The sequence below is a fragment of the Geotrypetes seraphini genome, chromosome 3, assembly GCF_902459505.1.
Source record: "Geotrypetes seraphini chromosome 3, aGeoSer1.1, whole genome shotgun sequence".
NCBI classification, from domain to species: Eukaryota; Metazoa; Chordata; class Amphibia; order Gymnophiona; family Dermophiidae; genus Geotrypetes; species Geotrypetes seraphini.
In genome coordinates, this window is record NC_047086.1 from 90,871,933 (window position 1) to 90,893,019 (window position 21,087).

At 42.6% G+C, this 21,087-nt stretch overlaps 1 protein-coding gene across 2 annotated transcripts in view; it reads right to left on the reverse strand.

Annotated features, from left to right (window-relative positions):
* The window catches only part of PDIA6 (protein disulfide isomerase family A member 6), a 102,576-nt gene that overhangs the window by 27,593 nt on the left and 53,896 nt on the right, over nucleotides 1-21,087 (reverse strand). For both annotated transcript variants that reach the window (XM_033939204.1, XM_033939203.1), the window contains exons 8-10: nucleotides 15,279-15,419; nucleotides 6,707-6,791; nucleotides 6,550-6,622 (exon numbers count right to left, since the gene is read on the reverse strand). In XM_033939204.1, the coding sequence (XP_033795095.1) occupies nucleotides 6,550-6,622; nucleotides 6,707-6,791; nucleotides 15,279-15,419 (299 nt within the window). The remainder of the gene's footprint in view (nucleotides 1-6,549; nucleotides 6,623-6,706; nucleotides 6,792-15,278; nucleotides 15,420-21,087) is intronic.

A 21,087-nucleotide genomic window follows, 5' to 3' on the forward strand; every position in this document is an offset into this window, starting at 1 on the left:
TGATTTACCATCCTCCTCTCACTGAACATCTCTCTGAAATTGGAATCCGTGACATTGTACTATGAAGTTACACCTCCATCCTGAATAACAGATCCCAAAGTGTTCTGCTCAATGATGTGCTATCAAAACCTAAACTGATCAAATATGGTGTTCCTCAGGGGGGCTCTGCTATCCCTCCCCCCTTATTATTCAATCTCTACATCAGACATAGCCCACAAATATCAAATACAGATTCACTCCTTTGCGGATGACAATCCTGTGAAGTCCAGATTGCAAAACTCTTAAACTGCCTCTCAGAAATCAAAAACTGGATGACAGTCAACAAATTACAACTAAATGCCCAAATGGAACTCCTTTGGAGCCACAAAGAATGCTGCAGCTGCACACATCCCTCACTGTGCTGGAATTTGACTACCATAACTGCGAAAGACCAAGTGCCTAGCCAAGGAATACTCCTTGACTGCAACCTGTCACTTTCCAACCATATCTCTCAGGTGGTATCTTCCTCATTTTACTACCTGCGACAACTCTGAAAATTAAGTAACTACTTTTCAGACTGACTTCACCCAGCTACTCTATGCCTTAGTATTCTCCTGCATGGATTTCTGCAATGCACTATTCAATGGTCTCATGGCAAAGAACATACGTCATCTCCAGTGTGTACAAAATGAAGTGATCAGGCTTCTAAAAAAAACCTTCCATACCCACGATGGTCTCTCAGGATCTAGTATCTGCTCACTGGCTGCCCTTAGCCAAACGTTGTGTCTTCAAGGGCCCAATGCTAACGTTATCCTTGTACGACAAGGCGCCAGGCTACGTGATAGCTAAGTTGCCTCCATACGTGCCAAACAGGTCCCTCTGTTCCCAGGATGAAGTACGCTTCAAAACACCCTCTGGTTGTGCCCTTCAACTGCAAAACGATGTTTCTACTTCCACTTCATACCAAGCACTGATTAATCGTGCGATTAAAAATTTTAACATAAGAAAAGCTTTACTGGGTCAGACCAATAGTCCATCTAGCCCAGTATCCTGTCTTCACGGTGGCCAGCCAGATCACAAGTACCTGGCAAAACCCAAATAGTAGCAACAATTCATGCTACCAATTCAGGGCAAGCAGTGGCTTCGCCCCATATCTTTCTCAGTAGCAGACTATAGACTTTTCCTCCAGGAACTTGTCAAAACCTTTTTTTTTTTTTTAAACCAGCGCTTATCACATTATCTGCCAAACGTTCTAGAGCTTAACTATTCTCTGCGTGAAAAAATATTTCCTCCTATGGGTTTTAAAAGTATTTCCCTGTAACTTCGAAATGTTCCCTAGTCTTTGTAATTTATGATGGAGTAAAAAAATAAAAAAGTTGATCTACTTGTACCTGTTCTACACCATTCAGGATTTTGTAGACTTCAATCATATCTCCCCCGAGTCCTCTCTTTTTCAAGCTAAAGAGACCTAACCTCTTTAGTCTTTCTTCATAAAAAAGGAGTGCCATTCCCATTATCATCTTGGAAGCTCTTCTTTGAACCTTTTATAGTTCCCTATATCTTTTTTGAGATAGGGTAGCCAGAATTGAAAGCAATATTCAAGGTGAGGTTACACTTTGGAGCAATAACATTCTTAGTCTTGTTTACAAGACCTTTTCTAATATTTCTAAGCATCTTGTTTGCTTTTTTGGCTGCTGCCGCACATTGGACATTAGATTTCAGCAAATTGTCTACAATGATACCCAGATCTTTTTCTTGGGTACTGACCCCCAAGTTGAACTCTAGTATCTGGTAACTATGATTTGGGTTATTCTTCCCAATGTGCATAACTTTGTATTTATCCACCATTTGGACGCCCAGTCTTCCAATTTCTTAAGGTCTGCCTGCAATTTTTCAGTCTGCATGCATGTTAACAACTTTGAACAGTTTAGTGTCATCTGTAAATTTAATCACCTCACACATTGTTCCAATTTCCAGATCATTTATAAATAAGCTAAATAGCACCGATCCCAGAACAGATCCCTAAGGCACTTAACCTCCTCCTTAAAGAAAAATGGCCATTTACCCTACCCTCTGTTTTCTGTCTGATAACCAATTCCTAATACATAACTGAACATTACCTCCTATCCCATAACTAATTTTCTCAGGAGCCTCTCATGAAGACTGTCAAAAGCTTTCTGAAAATCTAGATACGCTAAGTCAACCAGCTCACCTTTATCCATGTTTATTCACACCTTCAAAGAAGTCAAGCAAATTGGTGAGGCAAGACCTCCCTTGGCTGAACCCATGTTGTCTCCACAAGTTTATGTTTTAATTGTTTCTACTATTTTGCTCGACATTGAAGTCAGGCTTATTGGTCTCTAATTTCCTGGATCTCCCCTGGATCCCTTTAAAAGATAAATTCAGCCACCCTCCAATCTTCAGGTAAACTAAACTAAACTAAACCTTAAGTTTATATACCGCGTCATCTCCACAGAAGTGGAGCTCGACACGGTTTACAGGAATTAAAAACAAAGAAAGGAGCTCCAATGGAAGGAAGGAGGGCTTGGTAAACAGGAAGGGGAGGGGGGAGTTACATTTTGGAGAAAAGCCAGGTTTTCAGATGTTTTCTGAAGTGTTGTAGGGAGGTCGAACTCCGAAGATGGGCAGTAAAGCTGTTCCACAGTTCGGTGATCCTGAAGAGGAGGGACGTTCCAAGTTTTCCTGTGTGGGAAATGCCATTTAGAGAAGGGAAGGATAGTTTGAATTTCTGAGTGGATCTGGTGGAATGAGTACTCGAGAGCCAAGATAGAGGAAAGAGGGGAGGAAGGATGCCGTGAAGAGATTTGAAGGTAAGACAGGCGCATTTGTAGCGAACCCTGAGGAAGACTGGGAGCCAGTGAAGCTTAGACAGAAGAGGGGAGACATGGTCGAATTTGCCTTTTGCGAAGATTAGGTACTAGAGATGATATTAGCAGCAGGTTACACATCACTAACAGCAGATCAGCAATTTCATGTTTCATTTTAAAAGACTTGCAGCCCTAGTTTTGATGTTCGCAAGGTTTATTCTGTTCTGCTCCTGTATATTCGAAAAATGTTGCACAACTTTTTAAATCTAATAGATCGCCGAGATAAAATATTAGTTGAAGGCAATGATTCCATATTTGAAATAGATTCATATTATAATCAAAGCACTTTTCTATTGTGAGACCATCATTATGGAATATTCTCCCTGGCATTGAATTTTTGCTTATCTTTTGTGGTTTAAAAAGGCATTATTAAATACACTTTTTTCTGCAGCTTTTATTAGTATGTAATGCAGCTCCATGGTTATTTTTTTAGATTATTTTATATAAAGATTGTTATGATATGTTCTCTTTTGTAAGCTGCTTAGTTTTTTTTTAGGTTGGGTATAAAGTTTTAAAAAATAAAACTAATTTGTGCTTCTTGAGGTAAAGAGGAGTCAGATAGGAACACCCCACGATTCCTCTTCTGAGAAGTACCGTATTTTCACGCAGATAACGCGCACCCGTGTATAACGCGCACACGGGTATAGCGCGCAGAAACCACGATATTATGTATAAAAACTTTTGTATACCGCGCTCACGGGTATAACGCGCATGCTGCCCGACTGTCCTTTCGCCCGCCCCGACTCTCCTCTGGCCACCCCGACTCTCCTTTCGCCCGCCCCGACTCTCCTCTGGCCGCCCCGACTCTCCTTTCGCCCTCCCCGACTCTCCGTGCGCTGTCCCGACTCTCCATTTACCCGCCCTGCCCTGCCCCCCCCCGGCAGGACCACTCGCACCCCCACCCCGAAGGACCGCCGACTCCCCGACAATATCGGGCCAGAAGGGAGCCCAAACCCTCCTGGCCACGGCGACCCCCTACCCCCACCCCGCACTACATTACGGGCAGGAGGGATCCCAGGCCCTCCTGCCTTCGACGCAAACCCCCCTCCCTCCAACGACCGCCCCCCCCCCCCAAGAACCTCCGACCGCCCCCTCATAAATGCTTTTATTAGAAGCTTATGGCTTGCCCACTAAATATCTTCCCTTCTGGAAGACACAGCAGAGAGTCTAATAAGAGCCCACGAGATACAAAAGTTTTTCTACATAGTTCCCACCCCGCCCGACGCCCGATTCACCCCCCCCAGCAGGACCGCTCGCACCCCCACCCCGAACGACTGCTCGCACGCGCTCCCACCCGCACCCGCGATCGGAGCAAGAGGGAGCCCAAGCCCTCTTGCCCGGCCGACTCCCCGACAATATCGGGCCAGGAGGGAGCCCAAACCCAAACCTGGGATCCCTCCTGCCCGTAATGTAGTGCGGGGTGGGGGTAAGGGGTCGCCGTGGCCAGGAGGGTTTGGGCTCCCTCCTGGCCCGATATTGTCGGGGAGTCGGCCGGGCAAGAGGGCTTGGGCTCCCTCTTGCTCCGATCGCGGGTGCGGGTGGGAGCGCGTGCGAGCGGTCCTGCTGGGGGGGGGGTGAATCGGGCGTCGGGCGGGGTGGGAACTATGTAGAAAAACTTTTGTATAACGCGCGAGGGGTATGCGCGGTAGGTAAAAACGCGTATACCGCGCATTATATGCGTGAAAATACGGTAATGTGGATCTTCATATCTGATTTCCATGAGCAGTCTAACTCCTCTCCATAGTCCAGCAGAGTGAGTCTGTGCCTGCCCCACCCTCGTGGAGCCATGTCCACACCTTGGAAAGTGTCGAGGGACAGCCCTACTCAGGCTCCAGATAAACTTCCTTTCCTGAGGTAAAGAAGGATACTGCAAGGGTCAATACTGACGACAAACACTTGCCGAGGCTTCAGTGTCAAAGACTGCTCAACAGAAAGTTGGAGCCTCAGAAAGTTGAGGGGACTGATGCATATGCTTTTTTGACCTTCCTCGATGCTCAGCATCAGTCCTTTTGATCTAAAGAGGGCAATGTTACATTCTTATGCGTCCTTGGTATCTGGTCTGTTGCAGACTAGTCTCAAGACCTATCATCAGCGTCCAATGTCAAGAGAAATGGAGGCCTCCTCAATGCCAGTACATTCCCAGTAGTAGAAGCCAGAATGGTCATGGAGGTTGACATTCCCAGCACCGATAAAGGACCAGCAATTGAGAAGCAAAAAATTTCTCCTGTTAGACCAGCTGTGCTCTGTGTTTATGTAGTTTTGAAACCACACTCAGTTTACATACAGGTACTTCAAGCATTTTCTCTATCTTCCCAGTGGGCTTACTATCTAATGCAGTGGTTCTCAACCCTGTCCTGGAGGACCACCAGCCAGTCAGGTTTTCTGGATAGCCCTAATAAAAATGCATGAGAGATTTGCATATAATGGAGGTGGCAGGCATGTAAATCTGCCCCATGCATATTCATTAGGGCTATCTTGAAAATCTGACTGGCTGGTGGTCCTCCAGGACAGGGTTGGGAACCACTGATCTAATGTACATGGGGGGTAGTGGAGGATTAAGCGACTTGCCCAGGATCATAAGGAACAGCTTGGAGTTTGAACCCATAACCTCTGTTATAGAGATGACTCAACTGCATTGGGTGTACCTCAAAGCCACTTGGGGTCTTTTTGGAAATTGAGAAAAGGACCACATTAAATTCTGTAGTCTTTAAGTGCCCCAAAAAAGGGAAGCACAGGCTTAAAAAGGCGCCTAAGAAGTCATACAAAAAAATGAAAAAATTTTGAAGAGCCAAAAATCAAATTAAAGGAAAGGTAATGAAAACAAAAACTATAAGGAAAATCCCTTTCAGGAAGGCACAAAACAAATCTGATTACACCCCCCCCCCACCCCGAGGAAAGACCAAAACACGACCTCTCAGCTCTGTGGAACAAAGCAGACTGAGGAGCCTGCATGTGTACTCTGTCTGCAAATGTAGGAAGGCACCCACATATGTGCGGCGAGATGCTGCTAGAATTTTCTACTTGCTATATGCACAAGGCTCTGTCAGATGATGTCACCCAGATGAGAGAATCCTTGCAGAAAGCTAGATATACAGCCTTGGAATTTTTGTAAGGTCATAACATGCTACTGTCCTGTCTTCCAGTCAAGGTGTTAAAACAGAACCTGTCACCAACAGATACTTTCCCAAGTAAGAAGAGGGCAACAGCTCCACAAGCAGAACAAATGGTGAAACTATTAGGAAGTGGCCTTATGGTGTACCAAGTGTAACCAATCTGTCTTGAAAATTACTGCTCACAAACTTCAAAATTCTGCTAATTCAAACTGTTAAGTTGTTTTGCTACCAAGTGTTCAATGTATGTTATTTTGGTCCTTTTACTCTTAAAACATTTAGGAGCCCTTTTATTAAAGCTTAGTGAATGTTAATATGCATTAAGTGGCACGTGGCCCATATAAAATAGGACACACACTATTTAGTGTGTGCTATTGTCTGTTAGTGCATGCTAAGCTTTAGTAAAGGGCCACTTAATTTACAATTGGTATATAGGAGCAATTTAAATTGCTGCAAAATCTCTTAATTTATGTTATGTATGTTTAAAAAAAAAAAATTTGTGTTACTGACATGCATGAATATTTGTCTTTAAAAACAAGAGGAATATTACAAGTTTCCAATCTAACACTTACCCCCACATTTTCTTCTTGTATTTATCTGCCAGTTTTAAAACTACTTCTAGGTAGGAATTTCTACCTTCAGCGCCTGTGTATCAGAAACAGCATAATAACATAAGATCAGATTATAAAAGTGAAGCAAATATGAAGAATTTTTGTGTTTTCTCCCTACCTGAATCAAGGATGTGAGGCAATACAGAAACAATACAGAGCTGATGTTCTTCACAGGTCTTTGTTAAAATACTTTCATTAATGATCTGAAAGAGAGAATCAGTATTTACTTTCATAGAGAACGTAATTTTATAAAAGCACTTTCCATGTGTAAAGCACATTAGCAAGGTTGCATTTACTTATATGCATACCAAATTAAGAAAATGCAGACATGTTCTGTTATGAAATTACCCCCACATGAGTTGCAAAATAAGTAGAGCAGCAACATCAGGATCTTTAAAATTTCCTGCCTCTAGCTACTACTTCCTTTATGTCTAATCAAGTATTTCTTAGTTAATGTTGAATCATTATACAAACATAATTACTTAAGCCAATAATTAAGTCTTCCAAACCAAGCACTATACTTAAGGTGACCATACTAATTGTTTTGAACGGGACAGTCCCGTTTTTAGATCATCTGTCCCGTTGTCCCCACATACAGCTTCAGGACGCCAAAATGTCCCGTTTTCAGGGACAGCGTCCCGAAGCTGTGCGTTGGGACAACGGGACAGGCGATCACTTCCCCTCCCTGCCACGCCAAAGCCATCCTCACTCTTTCTTTTCATCCTGCGCCCGATTCAACCCTCTCCCCCGGGTCTGCAGCCACTGCTGCTTGCCAGCCTCCCTCTTCAGTGAGGGCCAGAGTAAGGCTTGGTGGATCCTGAGAGGAGCTATTAGAGCCCCACAACGAGGCTTGGATTGCTATGAGCAGCAATTGCAGCTCCAGAACGAGGTTCGATTTTCACAGCGCGAGATCCAGAGCTGCACTGGTTGAATAGTTAATGTCTCCCAAAAATACGAGTAGCAGCCAAGAAACCGAGGTAGGCGGGGAACAGGGGAAAGGAAAACCTGGACAAACTCACATTTTAGACAGATGTCTGGACACTCCTTTAAAAAGAGGACTTGACTGGCTAAATCCGGACGTCTGATAATCCTAGATAGAAGAGGAGGGGGAATGAGGAGGGGGGTTATGAGGGCTCCACTGAAAGTTTCTGGGTTACAAGCAGCGGCGGCGGACTGGGAGGGGGGGGTGTTTGAATTGGTGCTGGAAGAAGAGAGGCTGGTTTTGGCGCGGCAGGGAGGGAAGGCGGTAGGCAAGCAGGCTGGCTTCGGGGGACGGGGTGGGACAAAGGCAGGAGGCACTGGGGGCACTAAGGACATAGGAAGGAGGCACTGAGGACACTAAGGACATAGGAAGGAAGGAGGGAGGGAATAGAAAGGGACAATTGTTGGGCCTGAGTGCAGAAAGAAAGAAATGAAAGAAAGGATACACAGTCAGAAGGAAATGCAACCAAAGACTCATGAAATAACCAGAAAGCAAAAGGTAGGAAAAATGATTTTATTTTCAATTTAGTGATCAAAATGTGTCAGTTTTGAGAATTTATATCTGCTGTCTATATTTTGCACTATATTTGTCTATTTTTCTATAGTTACTGAAGTGACATCTTTGAAAACCCCCTAAATATAAATAATTAACATTTTCTCTGCGTATAGGGTGCTTTGTATTTTTTAAAATTTTATGATTACCATTATGAAATAATAAGATATTGTGTGTACATAAAAAATGAATGGAAGAAATTGGGGGCGGGACTAGGGTGGGATTGAATTATTAATAGATGTCCTGTTTTGATGAAAAAAATAAATGGTCACATTAACTATACTGTATATTCTGGAAATTGGGACGAGTGAGGTGATCAAATTTGAAGACACAGATCATTTATAAATAAGTTAAATAGAACCAGTCCCAGACAGACCCCTGCGGTACTCCACTGTTTACTCTCCTCCACTGAGAAACGACCATTTAACCTTACCCTCTGTTTTCTAATCCACAACTGAACTTTGCCACCTATCCCATGACTCGACTCAGGAGCCTCTCATGGGGAACTTTATCAAAAGCTTTCTGAAAATCTAGATACACTATATCAACTGGCTCACCTTTATCCATATGTTAATTCACACCTTCAAAGAAGTCAAGCAAATTGGTGAGGCAAGACCTCCCTCGGCTGAACCCATGCTATCTCATTAAATCATGTTTGTCTACGTGCTCCACAATTTTATTTTATTTTTTTATAATTTTTTCCACCATTTTGCCCAGCACTGAAGTCAGGTTTACCGGTCTGTAATTTCCAGGATCTCTCCTGGAACCCTTTTTAAAAATCAGCTAACATTGGCCGCCCTCCAATCTTCAGGTACTACAGACGATTTTAGCGACAGGTTACAGATCACTAACAGCAGGTTAGCAATTTCATGTTTTGAGTTCTTTTAGTATCCTGGGATGTATACCATCCTGTCCAGGTGATTTAACACTTTTTAACTTGTTATTTGTCTTAATACATCTTTCAGATTCATAGAGATGTAAAACCAAAAAGCTATATTGTAAGGACAGACTATGTCTTTCTATGGTGGGAATGAGGTGTTTAAACTAAAGTGTGGGGGGAAAAGAGAAGTAGGTGTAATCAAGTCACCCCCACCAAAATGCAAAAGCAGTGGGGAAGGTAATGCTATCAACAATAAAGAGGGAACAGAGAGTACTCAAAACGCTATACAGAAGATAACAGTAAAATGTTGTTGGAAAGCAATGAGCACAAATGGATGTAGTTTGGCTAATAAAGTTCAGGATTTGCAAGCTATGATGATGGAAGCTGATTTGCATATCGTTGCTATCAGAGATGGCTGAAAGGGTGAAGTAGCAGTGCTATTTATGAAAAACAATATTAAAACAGCTGAAAAACAGGGGCCCTGGTGATTGGAAGAAGCATTATGGATCAGTTTGAAGATGGAACCTCTATACACACATAGTCCATTTATAGGCCTCCAACACAAACTGAGAAGCTAGACAAAGAGCTGATTGCGGACATTCAAACACCAAGTCTGAAGGGAAAGTGCTGCTGTTACTAGGAGATTTCAATCTTCCTGAAGCAGACATGAATGTCCCAACAGCTGAATCAGAAAGAAGCAGAGAAGTTGTGAATGTCTTTCAAAGCACTCTGCTCAAAGGGTGATGGAGCCCATGAGGGAAGGGCCAATGAGATCTGGCGTTCAAATGGAGACAGTATGTCTACAAGGGGGTGCTGAAAAGTTCTAAGTACAACCAACTTCCTAAATTCCGAGTGTTATTTTGCTACTGTAGCTGTTATTTTATTTTGCAAAGTGTCAATTTGCAGAATTGTAATGCTATGTTTTGACATTGTCTCTGACTGATTGAACCATGTCAATGAAAAAAGTGTTGAATTTTCAAGTGTGGAACTCCGAATCGTCATGAAGTTCCTATTCCTGCAGAACAAAACTCCAAAGGAAATCCATGAAATGTACGATGCAAACAGTGAATGAAATGCCCACACAGTGAAGTGGCATGCAAATTTTCAGCATGGAGATTAAGACCCCACAGATGCAGCAAGGTCTGGGAGGCCTCAAATGGTATTAACTCTTGAAATTGCTGAGCAGGTTCATGACTTGATTTTGGCAGATTGGAAAATATTGGTTAAAAATTGCCGAGGCACTACAGCTATTCAGGGAACATATTGGGCATACAATCCATGAGCTGTTGGGTATGCAAAAGCTGTCAGCCAAATGGGTACCCAAATGTTTGAATGCCGTCAAGAAATTGCAACCATGTGAAAAAATTAGGACATCCCATGAAATATTCAGTTCTTAAGAAATGTTCACATATTGATGTCAAATCTTCTTTTTATTTATCTCTGGAAAAAAGTGATGTAATCGCAGCTAAAGAAGACTTTTCCTTGATTTACTCATGAAACAAGAGATATCCACAAAAATGGGGGAGTGTGCGGTGCAGGGGTTAGAGCTACAGCCTCAGCCCCTAAGATTGTGGGTTCAAATCCCTCACTGCTCCTTGTGACCCTGAGCAAGTCACTTAATCCCCCCATTGCCCCAGGTACATTAGATAAGAGTTTGAGCCTGCCGGGACAGATAGGGAAATATGATAAAGTACCTGAATGTACACAACTTAGGATATAAGTGGTATGTAAATAATAAAATAAATAAATGTGTATTCTAACTGAGGAATAAATTAGGACACCCTATACTCTAATACAGGGGTGCCCACACTTTTTGGGCTTGCAAGCTACTTTTAAAATGACCAAGTCAAAATGATCTACCAACAATAAAAAATTTTTAAAACCCCCACAAAGCACACTGAAAGGCAGAGAAAATGTTAATTATCATTCATATTCCGGGTTTTTTTCAAAGAGGTCAAGGCAGATGACTCTATACAATGTCATCTCAATAACAACCATACAAAAATAGACAAATATAGCCCCTCCCTTTTTACTAAACCACATAGCAGTTTTTAGCGCAGGGAGTTGCGCTGAATGCCCCACGCTGCTCTCGACGCTCATAGGCTCCCTGCGCTAAAAACCGCTATTGTGGTTTAGTGAAAGGGAGCCATAGTGCAAAATATAGACAGCAGATATAAATTCTCAAAACAGACACATTTTGATCACTAAATTGAAAATAAAATCATTTTTACTACTTTTGTTTGATGATTTCATGAGTCTCTGGTTGCACTTTCTTCTTCTGACTTATTCTCACTTCACTCTGGCTGCACTTCTTCTGACATCTTCTGATTTCAGCCCACTCCTTCTTTCAGCCTCCTATATGCTTTCTCTCTTCCATACCTCATTCTCTCCCCCAACTTTTTCTTTCTTTCTCCCTGCCTCCTGTTCTTTCTTTCTCTCTCTCTCTCTCCATGCCCACTTTCTTTCTGTCTCCCTGCTTGCCCCCTTTGTTTCTTTCTCCCTGCCCTCCCCCAAGCCACTAGGTTTGCCGTCGCCACCGGGGAACAGGCCTCCAAGCCACCGCCCCCCAAGCTCTGCATGCAGAAGCCTTGCACTGACCAGCATTCTGCTCCCCTTCAATTCTGATGTCGGAGAGGAAGTTCCGGGCCAGCCAGGCAGCGATTGGCTGGCCCAGAAATTCCTCTCCGATGTAAGAATTGATGTCGGGGAGAGGAATGCTGGTCAGCGTTAGGCTTCTGCAGGCCCAAATCTCTGGATCCCCAGGGCCGAGGAAAAGAAAAGAAAAAAAGCCAGTCTTCCATGAGAGCCGTTCCAGTCTCTTTTTAGCACGACACTCAACTTCCCATTTTCAGGCTCAAGACGTCAGAGCAGCAGCAGCAGCTCCGGCATTTTTGGGCAGAGCACCTCCTGCTCCCGACTGCCGTTCTCCAGTCTGGCTTCTCAATTCCGCCAGGGGCAGCCGGCGCTCAGCTCTCAAGGGTCGTGACTTCCCTAGACCTCCCTCCCGCCTTCTCCCGAAGGAAGTGACTTCATCCCCCAGTCGGAAGACGGGTTCTGGCAGTCGGGCAGGAAGGGCGAAGAATGAGTGTGCGTGGGGAACCTTGGGGAGAGGAAGGGTGATCGGCCGGCCGATTGGAACGGCAACACGAGATCGACTGGCGTTGCCTTCCCGATCGACTGGTCGATCGCGATCGACGTGTTGGGCACCCCTGCTCTAATAGCTCGTGGCTTTGGCTGAAATAACTGCAGTGAGACACTTCTTGTAGATATCTACCAATCTCCAAGTTTATTACATAGTTTGATTAAACGCCTACTCTACATTCTAGGCGATATACAAAATAGTACAAATGTTTATAAACATAGAGAATTACATATACAAATAATAGTTTAAAAACGAACCACAAGCAAAATAAAATATTAATTTCTAAGTACGATATGGAAACAATAGGGGAGTTCTTTAAAGGGTACAATCTATATCAAATTTAAAATACAAAGGAAAAAACATTAGGTGGGAAAAGGAACTTAAAAACAAGGCAAAAAGTAAAAAGGGATCATTTATTCGTTAAAAGCATCGATAAAAAGGAAACTCGGTCTGAGGAAAGTTTGGCCCACTCCTCAATGCAGAATTCTTTCAGCTGTGAGATGTTTGAGGGGTTTCTTGCATGTACAGCCCATTTCAAATCACCCCACAGCACCTCAATGGGATTAAAATCAGGGTTTTGACTCGGCCACTCCAAGACTCTCCATTTCTTAGTTTTTAGCCAGTCCTTGGTGGATTTACTGGTATTTTTGGGGTTATTGTTGTGTTGCAGGGTCTAATTCCGCTTCAGCTGTAATTTTCTTACAGATGGTCTCACAAGTTCCTCAAGCACCCTCTGATACATGGTACGTTAGATAGATTGTGAGCCCACCGGGACAGAGAGGGAAAATGCTTGAGTACCTGATTGTAAAAACCGCTTAGATAACCTTGATAGGCGGTATATAAAATCCTAATAAACTTGAAACTTGAATTCATGGTGGATTCTACGATGGTGAGCTGGCCAGGTTCTGCTGCAGCAAAGCATCCCCAAACCGACATTTCTACCTCCATGCTTTTGTTATGAGGTTCTTTTCCTGGAATGCTGTATATGGTGTACACCAAACATGTCCTCTTTTCTGGTGTCCAAATAATTCAATTTTAGACTCATCTGTCCAAAGAACACTATTTCTGAAGTCCTGGTGTTTGTCTCTAAGTTCTCTCTGGCAAACTTCAGTCTGGCCTTGATGTTTCTCATAGAGAGCAAAGGTTTCCTCCTTGTACACCTTGCATGCAAGTTAAATTTGTTTTGTCTCTTTCCGATTGTAGAGGCATGCATTTTCACATCAACAGTAGCAAGAGCCTGCTGTAGGTCGCATGATGACATTTTAGGGTTTTGGGAAACTTCTTTTAGCACCTTGCAGTCTGCTCTGTTAGTCAACTTGCTTAGACGGCCAAACCTGGGCATGTTGGCAGTTGTTTGCAAAGTCCTCCACTTATACATTATTTTCTGGACTATGGAATGGCTAATGTCAAATTCTCTAGAGATTTTTAAATCCTTACCAGACTTACAAGCTGCTAAAATCTTCTTTCTGGAGGTCTCAGACAAGCTCTTTTGATCTCACCATGGTGTTCACTCTCACCACAGCAGTCATGAACACACCAAACTAAATGTCTAAGTTTTGCTCGTCTTGCAAAACACTCGCAAACCGAGGTTTGACTGTACTTGAATGGTAATATACAAACAAATCTTTTCCAGAGACAGAGAAGCAGTAAAACTAGAGGATGTAACATCAGGAAATACTTTTTCACGGAGAGGGTGGTGATGTCTGGAATGCCCTCCTTGTAGAGGTGATGGAGGAAAAAACAGCGACCAAGTTAAAAAATGCACGGAACAGATACAAAGGATCCTTAAAAGAAACCAACATGGTGGCAGATAAAAGCCAGATGGCCCATCCTCAGCATCCACTATCTCCTGCTATTCCTAAGATATCTCAGTTGCCAGTCCCATGCTTTCTTAAATTCAGACAGTCTTCATCTCCACCACTTCTACCAAGAGACTATTACATTAATCGACCACCCTTTCTGTAAAAAAGTATTTCCTTAGATTACTCCTGAGCTTATCACCTCTTAACTTCATCCTACACCCTCTGGAGTTTCCTTTCATTGGAATAGACTTGCCTCGTGTGTATTTATGCCATGTAGGTATTTAAATGTCTATCTCGCTTATCCCATCTTTCCTTCAAAGTATACATATTGAGATAAGCGGAATTTAAATAAACTATAAACTAATTACAATCAAACATACACAATAACAAAACAAACATGTCAAACATCAAAATTGCCAGATCTTTGAGTCTGTCCCTGTATGCCTTATGACAGATCACCGATTTTAATACTTTTCTTCTGGACAGACTCCCTCCTATTTATATCTTTTTGAAGGTGTGGTCTCCAGAATTATACACAATATTCTAAATGAGGTCACACCAGAATCTTATACAGGGGTATCAAGAGCCTAGTATAGATACCAAACTCAACAGATCAACTATGGTATAACTTCATTTCTGATGTGCAGGAGTGCTGTTTAAATGAAGTCCCAGCAGTGAGGAAGCAAAGCTGATGCTGGATAGACTTAGTCTGCATCCAGTATGGAAAGACTAATCAGGTCAAGGTAAAAGCTTTGACAGTGACTCCAGCAGCGGGGTGGTATAGCTGATGCCAGATGGAGCAACACGGATCAGGAGCAAGTATGCGCATTATACCACTTTCATATCATCTGAATACAGGTCTTGCCTATCTTGAGGGGAGGGGAAGATATCTTATAGGGGAATCTTGAAAGTGAATAATTACTTGATTGTTGGTTCAAATAAGCGTGTCTGTTAGGCATAATTTACTATGTTCCTTTGTAATCCTGTAAACCCAACTGACTAGGTCAGTGGTTCTCAAATCTGTCCTGGGGGACCATCAGCCAGTTGGGTTTTGAGGATATCCCTAGTGAATATGCATGAGACAGACTTACATACCTGTCACTTCCATAATATGCAAATCTCTCTCGTGCATAATCATTAAGGATATTGGTCCCCCAGGACATGTTTGAGAACCACTGGATTAGATGTTTCTCCAGGCATGGCTTCAAAAGCACTGCTTTAAGGAGTCCGAGAAGAGTACAGCACTGTAGCTTGCAACCAACTATTAAAGAGAACTACCGCTCGTGAGTCAGAAAAGGAAGAGTCAGAAGACTTTTGCCATTATAAAGATACCTCTAAGATTTCAGGTAGGGGTGCACTCTCTGAAAACAAATCTAGAGCACGAGCAACTATATCAGCTTTTGTTCTTCCACCATCATAATCAATGGGGTCTTCTCCTTTCTGAAAAATCTTGATTGTGGGAAATCCTCGAATCTGGAAGAGACAATACAGATAATGCATTTCAAATAGACAAAATGTTATTGCTCAACTAAAAAATTCCTGTATTTGTTCTACAAACTACTGCCATACTGTTTGGTTCTCTTCACACTTATGCACAACTTCAGAAAGGCTGAAATTATACAGATGTTATGATGTGATACCGACAGCACAGAAATACATGTCTGACAAATTGTATTTTAAGTGGTTAAAAGAAGGGCATTTACTGATCTCCGATTTGTTCTCAGGTGGTCAATGGTTTTCATGAATTCACAGAAATACTTAAGTGATCTGTCAAACATTTTCTAGCTCACTAATCTAATGCACACCATGTCACCACTTGTTCTTTAGATCCATTACCTCCCTTCATATCCATGGACTCCTTCCACGTTTGCCATCAGATAATTCAGAGTCTCACTGGGCCACATCTCTAGCCTGGAAGGCAGCAGTCAACACCCCTATTCTGAAGAATCCTCCTTGGACCCTTTGTGTCTGTCTACTTTTCATCCCATGTCTAATTTACCATTTGTCTCAAAGTTTATTTTTCTTTTTTTAGTTGTTTGATCAACCATTCCCATGGTGAACAGCTGTGAACGACACAAAAATCCATACGAAAAAGGAGATTATCGCTGAAAAATAGCTGGAAAGCGATGACCACAAATGCTCGCAGTCTAAGCAACAAAGTTCATGATCTGCAAGCCCTGATATTAGAGGCAGATCTAGATATTGTTGCTATCACAGAGACATGGTTCAGTGAATCACATGGATGGGATGCAAACATACCGGGATATAATCTTTTTAGGAAGGACAGAGATGGTCATAAAGGTGGAGGAGTAGCTCTCTATGTAAAGATCAATATCCAAGCGACCGAAATGCAAGGGACCTGGGGAGAGGAAGAAGCGATATGGATTGCTCTGAAAAGAGAAGATGGAACTTCTATCTACGTGGGTGTAGTCTACAGACCTCCGACTCAATCGCAGCAAATTGATAAGGATCTGATTGTGGATATCCAAAAGTTTGGAAGGAAAGAGGAGGTTCTGCTGTTGGGAGATTTCAACCTGCCGGATGCGGACTGGAATGTTCCGTCTGCGGAATCGGAAAGAAGTAGGGAGATTGTGGATGCCTTTCAAGAGGCTCTGCTCAGACAAATGGTGACGGAACCCACAAGGGAAAAAGCGATATTGGATCTGGTCCTCACAAATGGAGAGAGTATCTCTAATGTTCGAGTGGGTGCTCACCTGGGTAGTAGCGATCATCAAACGGTTTGGTTTGATATAACGGCTAAAGTGGAGAGCGGCCGCACGATACTTAAAGTCCTAGATTTCAAACGTACGGACTTTAATGCAATGGGAAAGTACCTGAAGAAAGAGCTGTTAGGATGGGAGGACATAAGAGAAGTGGAAAGACAGTGGTCTAAGCTGAAAGGAGCGATAAAAATGGCTACGGACCTTTATGTGAAGAAAATCAATAAAAACAAGAGAAAAAGGAAGCCGATATGGTTCTCCAACCTAGTGGCTGAGAAAATAAAGGCGTAAGAGTTGGCGTTCATGAAATATAAAAAAACCCAAGAAGAGGAGAGCAGAAAGGACTACAGGGTGAAACTGAAAGAAGCCAAGAGAGAGATACTTTTGGCGAAGGCACAGGCGGAAGAACAAATGGCTAAAAATGTAAAAAAGGGAGATAAAAATTTTTTCAGATATATTAGTGAAAGGAGGAAGATAAAAAATGGAATTGCTAGGCTAAAAGATGCTGGGAACAAATATGTGGAGAGTGATGAGGAGAAAGCAAATGTGCTAAACAAATACTTCTGTTCTGTGTTCACAGAAGAAAATCCTGGAGAAGGACCGAGATTGTCTAGCAAAGTTACACGAGAAAATGGAGTAGATTCTGCGCCGTTCACGGAGGAGGGTGTTTATGAGCAACTTGAAAAACTGAAGGTGGACAAAGCGATGGGACCAGACGGGATCCATCCCAGGATACTAAGGGAGCTCAGAGAGGTTCTGGCGAGTCCTATTAAAGACTTGTTCAACAAATCTCTGGAGACGGGAGTGATTCCTGGAGATTGGAGGAGAGCGGATGTGGTCCCTATTCATAAAAGTGGTCACAGGGATGAAGCAGGAAACTACAGGCCGGTGAGCCTCACTTCAGTTGTTGGAAAAATAATGGAAGTGTTGCTGAAAGAAAAGATAGTGTATTTCCTTGAATCTAATGGGTTACAGGATCCGAGGCAACATGGCTTTACAAAAGGTAAATCGTGCCAAACGAACCTGATTGAATTTTTTGATTGGGTGACCAGAGAGCTGGATCGAGGACATATGCTAGATGTAATTTACTTGGATTTCAGCAAAGCCTTTGATACAGTTCCTCATAGGAGGCTGTTGAACAAACTTGAAGGGCTGAAGTTAGGACCCAAAGTGGTGAACTGGGTCAGAAACTGGCTGTCGGACAGACGCCAGAGGGTGGTGGTTAATGGAAGTCGCTCGAAGGAAGGAAAGGTGACTAGTGGAGTCCCTCAGGGTTCGGTGCTGGGGCCAATCCTGTTCAATATGTATGTAAGTGACATTGCTGAAGGGTTAGAAGGAAAAGTGTGCCTTTTTGCAGATGATACCAAGATTTGTAACAGAGTAGACACCGAAGAGGGAGTGGAAAATATGAAAAAGGATCTGCAAAAGTTAGAGGAATGGTCTAATGCCTGGCAACTAAAATTCAATGCAAAAAAATGCAGAGTAATGCATTTGGGGATTAATAATAGGAAGGAACCGTATATGCTGGGAGGAGAGAAGCTGATATGCACGGACGGGGAGAGGGACCTTGGGGTGATAGTGTCTGAAGATCTAAAGGTGAAAAAACAGTGTGACAAGGCAGTGGCTGCTGCCAGAAGGATTCTGGGCTGTATAAAGAGAGGCGTAGTCAGTAGAAGGAAGAAGGTGTTGATGCCCCTGTACAGGTCATTGGTGAGGCCCCACTTGGAGTATTGTGTTCAGTTTTGGAGACCGTATCTGGCGAAAGACGTAAGAAGACTTGAGGCGGTCCAGAGGAGGGCAACGAAAATGATAGGAGGCTTGCGCCAGAAGACGTATGAGGAGAGACTGGAAGCCCTGAATATGTATACCCTAGAGGAAAGGAGAGACAGGGGAGATATGATTCAGACATTCAAATACTTAAAGGGTATTAACGTAGAACAAAATCTTTTCCAGAGAAAGGAAAATGGTAAAACCAGAGGACATAATTTGAGGTTGAGGGGTGGTAGATTCAGGGGCAATGTTAGGAAATTCTACTTTACGGAGAGGGTGGTGGATGCCTGGAATGCGCTCCCGAGAGAGGTGGTGGAGAGTAAAACTGTGACTGAGTTCAAAGAAGCGTGGGATGAACACAGAAGATTTAGAATCAGAAAATAATATTAAAGATTGAACTAGGCCAGTTACTGGGCAGACTTGTACGGTCTGCGTCTATGTATGGCCGTTTGGAGGAGGATGGGCAGGGGAGGGCTTCAATGGCTGGGAGGGTGTAGATGGGCTGGAGTAAGTCTTAACAGAGATTTCGGCAGTTGGAACCCAAGCACAGTACTGGGTAAAGCTAAGAAGAAAAAATTAAAAAATTTAAATTGAATCAGGTTGGGCAGACTGGATGGACCATTTGGGTCTTTATCTGCCGTCATCTACTATGTTACTATGTTACTATGTTTCTATGTTACTATGTTTACTATGTTATGTATGTCAATACTGCGTCCTTTTCAAACTGGATTCCAAATCCATCACAGCACTAAAACCAGTCATGGCTCTTCAGTGAACTTCACTCCACTCTTGATAGAAGTGAGGTAGTTAGTCTCTTTAGAGCTATCTGCTGCCTTCGATCTCTAGTCATTCTCTCATGCTATCAGGGAATCTGTCAAGGTATATCCTGGTTTTCCTTGCATCTCCAATCATTCCTTCTCTGTCAAAACTTCCACTTCACTAGAGCAACTGCTTATTTGTGAAGTCCCTCAAGGCTCCATTCTGTCCCCACTCAAGATTTAACCCTTTGCCACACTAATTTAGGATCATAATAAATTTTATTTCTATGCAGATTATATTATTTTCCCTACTTCTCCTTGAGTTACTCACAAACAGCACTGTGTTAAAGCTCTTGCTAACTGGCTTATTACTCAGACTTGTCCTTAATCTTGCTAAAATTTTAACTTCAATTACTGGATTCCATCTGGTCCCTTCCCTTAACCATTGTCTTTTGGCAGGCCTTTACCAGCTGTAGAATCCTTACACTATCATGGTATCACCAATTCAAAATTGTCATTTGATTCCCAGGTCTTGCAAGTTATCAAATTGGCTTTCCTATTGTTGAAATGACTTCAGTCAATTTCCCCAGTTTTCACACCTCGTTACATAGCTTTATGTCCAGACTTGATTAACTTAACCCTATCTATTCCTATTCCGGTATTGCTAAGTCCTCTCTTCAGACTTCAAACCCTCCAGCATTCAGCTCCCTGCCTTCTCTGTAGTACCAAGAGATTTTAATCAACCCTCTTCTCTTTTGGCCAAACTATAATGCCTATCAGTCCACTTTCACTCTGTCTTTAAAATCCTTTGTCTTACACATTAGTCCCTTTACCTTGGTTCCCCATTCTTTGACTATCCCTTACACACCTAACTGTTACCTCAGATCTCTTGATGCCCATCAACTAGTCCTGCCCCACCCTAAAGTGAAAGTACTAGGCCATCTGCTTTTTTTCATTGATCCATAATTTTGGAATGATCTTCTGCTTTTGATCAGATCTGCAACTTCATTTCCTAAATTTATGTCCTTGTTAAAGGTTTATTTTTTCAATTTGACATTTGGACCTTCTTCCCCATTGGGCGAGCCTGCTGGTCACTGTGGTGGTCTCATCATCAAAATACCTGCTCTGCCTTCCACTTCTTCCCTCTTTGTATAAATGGATACTTTCTGTTAGTTTTATAGCACTCTTTTCCTTTTACAATGGTTTTAGATTGCATACTGCTATGATCAGCAAGTCTAAACGGTAGTATATCAAATTTATAATAAACTGTAAATTACAGAGTAGCTTCTCAATAATAGAGCTCTAGAATTTAGAGCTTTGCTGTGCTTGAGCCATCAAACACCTGTCAAATGTCATTCCAATAAAAATTTCATAATAGATATTCATTTCATGAATGAAAAAGTCCAGAGAAATGAGTTCATCACTACTCATAAAATAAAAGCTGAACCAAACAAGATTTACTTTCTTTGAAGATGCATCATTCTCTCTTGCAATAACTCTTGTTTTAACTCTAACTGACCTGTAAGGCTAAACCTTTATGGCTAAACATTTTGGCTTGGATTCACTATATAGTGCCTATTGTAAGTCAAATGCAATGGTACCATATAGGAGAATCACACCTCCGAGAAAGACAGGCACTGGAAATGTAGGCTAGAGTTTAAGGCCTACATTTCCGGTGCCTGTCTCAAATCACGCCTATGTAGGCGCTTTAAGGCAATTAAAGCCCATAGTGGCATTAGGCGCCTCCAGAGGCACAATCCCTGCACCTTTTCTTTAGGTGCCGGTAGGTGTTTTAAATTTAGAGTTATTTGACGTTTCAAAAGGCTTTTCCCTATTAAGTTAAAGGAGCTATTAATAGAATTTCCCCCTTTGCGAATACAAGTAGAGACAACG